Raw genomic sequence first — 10750 nt, 5'->3', positions numbered from 1 at the left:
TTTCACTTATTACCAACCATTAGATGAGCTTTTATTTCTTAAAATAATAAATTTAAAATATATATATATATATATATATAAAGATGAAGTGTATAGTATTTTCTTACATAGTCGTGATCTCCCAAATTGAGTACTTTTGTATCAAACTCCTCAGGCATATGTATGATTAAGTTGGCAAAAGCTCCACCTATACTCACGTGTATAAACCTACCCTCATCTTTTAGAAAAGGAAAAGCCGAAAGTTACAAGTTGCATTACACACGACACTTTCTCAATTTGCCACATCTATGATGATTCTTCTTATCATCGCCTATATCATATATTAATATATAATTTATTATTTTTATTTTTTATTTAAATATATATATATTGATGTCTAAATATATATATAAATAAACGAATAAAAATAACAAGTCACATATTGGTGTATAGTATATAAATGATAAGTAACATTTCTCTACACACCAAAAGTGGTATTTTTTTTCTATTTTCTTGTATTTTTTTTTTTACATTGACTAATAAAATCTAGTAGAGAAGAGGAGAAATTCATAGCTTTTATTTTTTTTTTATGCTGCATGGATACTAACGAGTGGTTTGAATTCGGAGATGAGTTGAAAAGAGTTGAGATGGTTTGTAAATAGTGAAATAAAAGTTGAATTGTTTATTATATTTTGTGTAGAAATTTAAGAAAGTTGTTTTGAGATTTGAAAAAATTAAATTATTTATTATATTGAATAGAAATTTAAAAAAATTATAATAATAAAATATAATAAATTGAGATAAATTTTGAATTCATACTTTACCTAAATCAATTACCACATATAAATTTGGTGAGGCAAATGTCAAAAAGGTAATGTAACTTCACTGAATTAGGACGAAAAGGCCTTCCATTTTCAACGTTTGGGGGAACGAGTACAAGCGCGCCCGCCCGTCATACTAATATCACAATCACAAGCTATCTCACACATAAAGCAATGAAAATTACCTCTCATATAGTTTAGAGAAAATGATAGGGATTCCGCTGGAGATCCCGCTCATTTTTCCACTCTAATTTTTTTTATTTAATGATTAAGAAAATATTATTTAATAATATTGTAAATTTTTTTTAAAAAGAATATTTAAAAGTGTAAAAAATGATGTAAAAAAAAAAGTTTTTAATATTTTTTGTTTTTATCCCATCATTTTTTTAACACTTTTAAATATTTTTAAAAAAAGAAAAAAAAATCACAATATTATTGAAGAATATTTTCTTAATCACTAAGTAAAAAAATAAATAAATAAATTAAAAAAAAAAAAAAAAAAAAGCAAGCGGAAAAATGAACGGCGAGCCCCTAGCATTGTCCACAATTTAAAGATTTTTGTTTTTTTTGCATAGCATATATTATCAAAAGATCAATTTTTTTATTTTTTCTAACATATTTTGAAAACTAATTAGATTTGAGTTGCATATAAACATGTCGATTAGAAGTCGTCGTTTTGAGGTTGCAATGAGAAGGAAAATTGCTTCGACTACTACATTAATTTCTTATTAAACCAGTATACAAATTGACGTGACAATGTCAAACTGCATATCAATGAGAATAGCACTTAATATATTAATTTTAATTCCCATATAATACCGAAGAAAAATGCTAGTATGCCGTCTATAATGTACTGTTCGGTTTGATCGCTTGGTCAATTTTTTTTTTTTTAACTGAATGATGAAGTAAGTAATTTTAAATATAGTGATATATTTTTTTATTTTTTAAAAATATTTAAATATATTAAAAAATATGAAAAAAAAAAAAAAAACTAAAAATATTGTGCGGTACATTTGAGCGGGCTACTCTGCGAGCCCGACTCAATACTGAATTTAGTAGAAGACGTCATAACACAATAAAAAAAAAATTACCCATCATAGACTCGGCAAATGATACAACTTTAATAATGGACCCTCCCATATATCCACCATACTTTATGTTTGATTTGAGTAAAACAGATATCATTTTAACCATATGGGGAGTGTTAACGCCCAGAAAGGGCGTAGTCCGGAAGAGAATAAAGATCCATTCCCGGACCTATTGAGGTAGATCGGGCCTCAATTAATGAGGTGTGAAGCCTCCTGCAGTGATCCAGTGTAGCTGTATGGTATTCATGCATACATCTATAACGGTGAACAGTATTTAAATACAGAGAAAATAATGAGATATGGGCACACAGATTTACGTCGTTTGACACTAAGTTTAAGTCCACAGGGGTTTGGGGAGGAGAGATTCCACTATAATATGCTTTTTACAGTCTCTTGTAACTTCTCGTTTCTCATTGTACAATAAGGATTGGAGATCTACTTGTTGGAGAATATGTTCTCTCTAGAACTCTCTGTCTAGAGGTTGAAGAAGAAGTCGAACAAGCCATTGGCCAAAAAAGTCCCTCCAAGCATTCAAAAGAAAAGAAGTTCCTGAAACTGTAAGCACCATGTCTACTTTATCTGACCCTCTTTATGCATGTGATTCGATAGTGGTTAGAGATGTCTGCTTTGCGTATCTGGCCGTCTCTCTCTTTTCTACTTTCTTCTGACACTTTCCTGCCTCCTGATACCTTCACATCCTTGTCCCTTCTTCCTCTTTCATATCTTGTCTTTTAGTGATGTCACTTTGAAAGGTTGGCCTTGAGAATTATTTTGGGCCTAGTATATTTTACTCCCTCCCAAAAGAACTATGGGAACGAATATAATGCAAATTGTAGTACAATTTGAAGGGAACTCATGAATATTAAGCAAGGTATGAAAATGTGCTAGTACAGATGCAAAGTTGTACTACTAGATAGAAGTAGTAGAAGAAAGAGAGGCAATGCAAGAGATATCAAATTCTGTGGAGGCTTTTGGCAGTAAAGAATGGCTCTCATCTTTGCTTCTCTTCCAACCTCATATCATTGCTTTATTTATTGTGTACGGGGTGGGGTATCCAAGCTTTTTAAGTCTTTCCCTTTTTCTTTTTTTCTTTTTTTCTTTTTTTTTTTTTTTTTTGGTTTTGTTTTTTTTCTTGTACTATGTATTTAGGGAATCTTTATGAATTATTGTTGCTATTTTATTTCACTTTAACTGAAATCCTAATGTATTTAATTTTTTTTTTTCTCTCTACTTCATGAGAAGACCTGTCAGACAAAGGCCGAATAATGGAAAGATCAAAGAGCCCACTTAGGTACAGAAGATATTCATATAATGGTGGGCCCTAAATGAAGCTCATCCGTTGGGCGTGGGTGGTGGATTCCCTTGAGATATGGTCCAAAACGTCCATTTTCTTCGGCTTTTGTTCAGCCATCATCATTTTTTTTGGGGGGGGGTCAATGGGGAAGCACATGCATCTATCTCATCCTACACATGATTTATGCTGCAGCTTTTTCTAATATGAAGTTTTTATATAACAAGGAAAAGGACTAATTTATCCTCCTCCTTGATCATAAAAAGTGGTACCCAATTCATGTATATAAGTCCTTGATCTGCTTTGTGATATTATGGTTTTGCTAGGGTATTTGTCACGTACCCATTTGTTACCAATGCCATCCAATCATGTTCGGATTGACTTCAACCTGCATTTTTCAAGTGGGTTTTAACTTTATATTGGATGGCTTTGGCCATATCTTAACCTCAAAAGTTAGTTTAAGAGGGGAGGTTTGTTCTCACATTTATAAACAAATCACCAGCCTCCTCCACAATCAATGTAGGACAATTCCAACAATCCTACTCTCACACATCAGGTCTTGAGTCGGAGGTAGCGACAACTCGTTTCTCCTGTGGATTGTTAGGCTTGAGATTGTTGGTAAACCTGGGCTTTGATACTAGTGTTGGATAGTCTTGGACCTCTCTCAAGTCCAAAAGCTAGCTCAAGAGGTGAGACTTTCCTTCGTACTTATAATCCGACCACTAGCTCCTTCCACAACTAATGTGGGACAACCCCAACACTTTGAAGCTGAGTTTTGATTTATTCTCTCTCTTTCATCCATAAAATTAATTAGTCCAGATGTCAATTGTAACATTGACTAGCTTTTTAGAATCTTGTTACAAATAATATCAGAGTCAATCTTAATTTAAAGTGCGGGATTTGAGTCATGTCAATCTCAAAGTGAACTCATGTTTTAACACTAATTTTGGTTTATTTTAAACCAATATGTCTCTCATAGTCCCACCATATCTTATCTGGTTATATAAAAACCAAAATGGATGTGGAGATGCTTGGGTTACATGCATGCTTCTATTCTTTCTCTAAAAAAAAAAAAACAAAAAAACAAAAAACTGGAGGAAGATAAGATAAAGTTAGGCATGTGAGTTATAAAATATGGTGTGTTCACTGTGTCGGGCACCAGTAAAAAGATAACCATCATATTAATTCGTCCTAGCTAGCTAGCATTATGATTTCTTGTCAAAGACTACCTAGTACTCCCATATTTCTATGAAGAACAAAAGGAAGCATCACTGACTCAAATAATAGTGTTATCATGGGAACAATTAGGGACCCTTGCTTGCCTGTTTGTTCCCCCTTCTATGGTATAATTGAAACATCCAGGACATAAATTCGAGGTTGCCGCATCATGTTCATGCAGGAACAAAATGCAGATTGCACTGGGACACAGCTGATTGTGGAGTGGTCTTTCTTTTTCCATCTGAAATCAAAACGGTGTTCGAAACTCGTAAATGAAAAGGAAAAAAAGAAAAGAAGAATAAAATAGAAAGGAAAAGAGGTGTCCAGTAAGAGTAACCGTATTACTATTAGGGTGTGGAAAAAGATTAAGGTCGCCCACCGTGGGGCTCGAACCCACGACCACAAGGTTAAGAGCCTTGCGCTCTACCAACTGAGCTAGACGGGCTTGACGGACTCTACTTGAAGAGAAATAATTTGATCAGTTTATTTGACTTTATAAGAAGAATCTGCTTTTCAGACAACACCCGGAGTCTTATTTTGTGCATTGATGAAAATTTTCTCAGTTTTTCTTTTACCTTTTTCTGAAAGAGTCAAGGAAAGTGTAAGGATAGTTTTCCTACTTCACAAAATCTACTAGGTCTCCACCCAATACCTAGCTCAAAGGCCACCAAGTCCAAGTAGGGGCGAAACATCTACAAGGAAAATGAGTTAAGTAGTCGACAAGACAGGTTAGTCTGATAGCCTACAACCGCGTTCAGAACCTAGAGACTTGCACAGAGTGCAGCGAAAAATGCATCAGGCCCTCGATCCATCGGTATCAAACCATCTATGGCTCACAAGGGATGAACGCAAGGCCAGGAAGCCACGCCCTATTAATGACGCCACTACTAAGCTACATGCCACATTTATGGTGCCGTCACAGAGCCACACCACTTTAAAGGAGTCTAACAGCAGAAACAATAGAAGAGGCACGACCTCTGTAAGGACATGGACGATCTTCACCTCCCTCAACACACGGTATAAATAACAAGATCTAGGTATGAGAAAACTCTTTGATCCCTAAACTCTCTCACTTATTTACAAACTTCTAAAAATATTTACTAACTTTGGCATTGGAGACTTCCCGACCCCAAGACCACCCTCTCCTAGTTGCATTATCTCCTATCTTTTGCAGACCTATTTCAAAAGACCTGATCAGTTGTTGGAGTCTGGCTCAAAGATATGCGAAACACGACATTAACAAAAATGATAGAAAAATTTTCAACAGCTTCATACTCAATATATGTATTTGGTTTTACACATTACACATTGCATTAGCCAATGGCCTGAATCTCAGACACTGGGTTAGAGTGACAAATTCAGAAGTCACTAGGGAATCACTCAACTAAAAGGAGTTCATTTTAGGTGGCAAAGATTCATGGAAGACTTAATATAAAAGGGTATAATGATTTGAAAAATCCAAGCATGATGTGTAAATGATGAATGATATGTTCTGACATACTCCTTGCAGCCATTTTTTATTGGAGTCTAGGGTTCTTCAACTCAGCAATTTTCGAAGTGACAGCAATATTTTATGGAAGTCCAATGAACAATTTGAAAGGAACCTAACAATTAACAAAGTGTGTCAACACACATGAAGTCTCTTCTCAGTCCTTAGCAAAAATAATACAGATTATCTTCTTTTACACACTGTACAGTATGTACCAATGCAACGAGCAACTTCTTTCTCCTTTTATCTAATTTTCTTATTCTTTTCATGATGTTTTGAGTGAAACATCAAACTACTTAGTAACAGAAAAATTAGATGAAAATAAAAAGAACTTGTTCCACAAAGAACTTGTTCTCTAGCCACGAGCTCATGTCTAGAAAACTTCCTCTAACAGGTCGTCAAAAATCAAGTCCTCCAGCTCAAGCCCCACACACTCAGTCTCAAATTGAAGATTCATCCACCCATCACTCTTTGAAAGGTCTCTGCTCACAAAGTAATCCAGTGACTGATCAGAACCTGGTCTTGAGCTCAAGTACCAGCTCATAAGTGTCCAGACTTCCTCGAGAACATGGTGTCCTGATGGCATTGGCCTGATGTGGGAAAGGGGAGACAAGAGCTTGGGGCAATAGCTGTATGATCTTCCAAACATCTCCATAAGTACCTCATTGATTAGATCAAACAAAAGTGGGTGACTGCAATTTCCAACTTCTTTTCCAGAAAATTCAGCTTCAGGGAGCAAACAGCCTTCCACTTCCTCGTACACTGACGGGTTAACCGGCTGGTCATCGGAATGCCATGTTGCCAGGGTCTCATTCCCACTGAACCCAGATAGCTCTAGTACATCTCTAACGTAATTGAATTCAGCATTGTCTTTTGCATCTACTTCAAGATGCAGGGTTTTGTGATCTGAAGGAGTGTTAAAAGATTCCACTTCCTCATGTTCTACTCCACCTGCAGCCACTTTAGGAGTATCCATGCCAGACTCATGTCGCTGATTGGCCAGATTATCCGGTCTGTAGGAATTCCTGTCCTTTACTTCTGAATCTGCTTTTGTATAACAACATTACATAAAACATCCATTTCAGCTGGAAAGCATAAAAGTTGGAAGAAAGGAGCAGGTGATTTTGCATAACTCAGTTTTCAGGGAACAAATTAGAGTAGCGAGATGATTCGATCCAAACTGTACTTTAATGTTTTAATATATGAAAATCGAAAGCTGATGTTTACCGATGTTGGTTTAACCACAAAAAGATCTCACAAATGTAAACCCACACAAACTGATATGTGTTGATGTGATATGTTAACTTATAAAATTATTTCTATTATAAAGTAAATTTAACATATCATATAAAGGCATGTCAGTTTGCATATTTATATTTGTGGGATCTCTCCGTAGCTATAGCACTTCTCCTAAAATAATTAGCAGCAAGAAGTAGTCAAGGTCTTAAATCTTTTAGCCCAAAGGCAAGACCTTGCCATATAACATGATAACACAATCAAAGAATTAAGTACAAAATGAAAGAAAAATAAGAAACAAAATCTATGGGAAATATAATTTTGAAACTCTAATCTTATTTCAATATAATTTAAAATGATAAAACAAATAATCCACTTAAAAAATGGAAATGATGCTACGTAATAAATATACCTAACCTCTCTAACTAGCAAGAGAGAGACAGAGAGAGAATAGATGTTCTTGGTGTAGAGATAGGCAACTCTTGAATTAGGATGATAAAATATGACGTAAAGTTGACGAAAGGGAATACCTTCTCCCAAGGAAAACTGTTCAGGGCTCGTGGTATCATTTATGAAATTAGAGTCAGGCAGAGTAGCTGGAATTAGTTCTTCTAGTTTAGCAATGGCTTCCTTCATGGATCCAATATCTTCTGCTATGGAAGACTGTTCAGGGCAGGTTGTGTCCTCTACAAAACTGGAGACCGGAAGAGAATCCCGAATTAATTCTTCCAATCTAGCAATGGGTGTTGATCCAACCTCATCAGAAATACATGAATTATTTTCCCCAACTTTTTCTTCAATTTGACTTCCTACAAGTGTGTCTGAATGCAACTTATTTCCCAAATCAATAGGAAGGTCTAGCCTGCTCCGTTTATCAAAAACCCTAGACATCATTCCTGATAAAAAAGCACCAGAAGAGTCGCCACTTTGATAGATATATGATTTGAGATCAGGTAAAGAATGAACCCTTGACAGGGATTTTGTGGCGCTTCCTGAAGGTGAAGGTCTCTCTCCTGTAGTTAAGTTGGAACTCTCACTCTCAGAGATTTGCTGTTTGGATTCTCTGTTAAAACTTGTCTCGTACAACTGACAATATCTGTCCATTGATTCTTTGAGGGATGATGTTCTTCTCATGTGACGTATTTTACCCTTTCTGAGGGAAGCAACATCATTATAATCATCCTCATGACTGCTTTGATCGGGACTACCTTTACCCTCTCTATTCACTGCAGGATCCTTCAGTTGACTGGGAATCTCCTTCTCCCATTCATTGGGAAATCCTTTGCCATGAGGAATTTTGTGAAGTACAGAATCCATAGCTATCCGATGCCTCTCTTTTCTACTTTCCTTGATAACATGCTGTATCTTCTGTTTAATATCCTTGTAACGCTTGATAGCCATTTGATTCTCACGTATCTCACCTGTTTTTGTGTTTGGTTTTAGATTTCCATCTACATCATTCTCAACTTTTGATGGCATCGACTTCTGTGATTGACTCCCAATTTGCAACTTGCCTTTTTCTTTTGATGATCTGCCTGAAGGGCTAGGCAAAGGGAATGACCCCCATTTAGTCAATTCTAATTTTGCACTCAATGCCTGTTGATTGTGGAAATGTTGGGCCAAAGGAGAGCTTGGATCATTCAAAACTTTCAATAACAAATTCTTGTTTACATTGATAATGTCAAGAGCATCCAGGAATTCTTTTCTATGGAGCAAACCCTGATCTGCATGCACCAACTTCTTCTCCAACATATCTTGCTCTATGCTGTCCATCTTTTCCACAAAATGTGTGTTCTTCTCTGTTACTAACTCCTGATCATACTCATCAATCTGGTCATTCTCCCAGTATTCTCCCATAAACATGTTGCCGCACTCTTGATCATACCCATTGTCGCTTGTAATTGGGTCCTCAAAACACACGAAAGGGGGTGAATCCAATGTGCTGCTGGTAGCCGAAGAAGGATCATGTTTTTGTTGAAAAGTTACATGAGGGCTTCCAGTATCTGATACTATATCAGTAAGTGGATCCATAATATCTAAAGGTTCCAAATGATGAATGGAATCAATCCGTCGTAAATGTGATCGAGCCGGAAAGGTTTCACTCCGGTGATGCCAGCCCTTCTTTCTGTACATCTCCTCAGAAATCATTGCTTTTATTCGGGCTTTAACAGAACTCTTTGGTGCTGGAGTGAATCGTGTCATCGTTTCTCCAAGCTGATGCATTTTCAAATCAGACAGCAATTATTTTCTTGGAAATATCTAAATTGGAAGTCTATACATCGCAATTCTAAAACCAACAAGAAAGAAAACCTGACGTTCTTTCTATTCTATTAATCTATTTTTATGTAAAACTACTTTCGAAAAAACTACAAAATAAATGCGATGCTACCAGCAACCCTTTTGCGTCAACTTACGATACGATATTGATCCATCTCAGCACGATTCTGTTTATGCATTTTAGCTTTACTGCAGTCATTGGTACTATCGTTACCTGGATTTCCAACTCCTACATGGAAGAAAACTTATTATAAATCAACATTTTTTTATCAGTTTATGTCACAAGAGTTCCTGCAGATAGTGATACGTACCATTAGTGTTGTTTCCACCCATGACATGCATATTATTATGCTTGAAAAAATTGAATACAAAATTTTCTCTAATTCTCTGTCCAATTTAAAAAAGAGATAAACACATCATGTGATTTTTCATATTTAGTACTATCTCACACAAGCGTGTAATATTTTAATTACCAACATGTAAAATATTTAATTAATTGAAAATAAAGTTTGTAGTCAGAATTCAAACTCAAAATCCGAGTTTGATAGCATGCAAGAGAATGTGTTAATTTATGAAAAGGTTCGGTTTCAGAATTTCCAAGCCAGATTTGATTACATAAAATACAAATAAAATACAAGTGATAATATGGTACAAATAAAATAACTCTTTTTATCTAGTGATCATCTGATAGATAGATTTGATTATCTGAAAGATTTAGCATAAATTTTTAAGAAACACCAAATTAACATATCTTTCTAAAGCAACCGATCGAATTAGAAGCAATAACAAATACAACCTTGACGATATTGCAGGTTATTTCCCCACACAGACATGAAAAAAAAAAAAAAAAAAACCCGGAAAAAGATAGAGTTGCATGCATGCTTACCGGCCGCCAGTGAATGCCTACCGCCGGCACGCCTCATGTGTGTAAAAGTTTTCTTGGCATGACGCCAGTGATGGTACTTAATAATTTGAAGTATATTCCCAGTACATCCCGGATGATAATTACTTTCTATAGAAAGAGAGCGGTCTTGGTCTGCAAACTGCTGCTTCTTTCCCATTTCTAACAAATCAAAATGCACCAGCTTTCAAACCTGCTGGATCGGTCGAGCGACAAATAAACATTACTAGATTCTGCAAAATGGGATTATGACAGAAACAAAATGGATTGAGTATTACCTAATATCGAAAGAAATTGGCCGTAAGAAATTAGGAATTACTTACGTACGAAACAAATGGGGATCGATAAGATCAATTAGGAAGACGGCCAATAGCTAGGCTAGACATTTTATGTAAGATTCTATATTTGGTTGCAGAGAAAAAGGTAGGGAAATTATGCACCACAGAATTT

At 35.5% G+C, this 10750-nt stretch overlaps 1 protein-coding gene and 1 non-coding gene across 2 annotated transcripts; both read right to left on the bottom strand.

The window, feature by feature from the left end:
- Positions 1–4769: 4769 nt before the first annotated feature.
- TRNAK-CUU lies at positions 4770–4842 on the bottom strand. Its single transcript has one exon. It is a non-coding gene; the product is annotated as a tRNA-Lys (tRNA).
- Positions 4843–6259: 1417 nt separating this feature from the next.
- On the bottom strand, positions 6260–10460 carry LOC121265901. The gene is made up of 4 exons (XM_041169565.1): positions 10286–10460; positions 9537–9628; positions 7653–9336; positions 6260–6930 (listed from the first exon to the last, which is right to left on the bottom strand). Exons 1-4 carry the CDS (start codon positions 10458–10460, stop codon positions 6260–6262), a joined length of 2622 nt encoding a protein of 873 aa, XP_041025499.1.
- Positions 10461–10750: the final 290 nt, after the last annotated feature.

Source organism: Juglans microcarpa x Juglans regia, chromosome 5D (genome assembly GCF_004785595.1).
Source record: "Juglans microcarpa x Juglans regia isolate MS1-56 chromosome 5D, Jm3101_v1.0, whole genome shotgun sequence".
NCBI classification, from domain to species: Eukaryota; Viridiplantae; Streptophyta; class Magnoliopsida; order Fagales; family Juglandaceae; genus Juglans; species Juglans microcarpa x Juglans regia.
The sequence above is the reverse complement of the archived record's forward strand: the minus strand, read 5'-3'. Positions and strand labels throughout refer to the sequence as shown.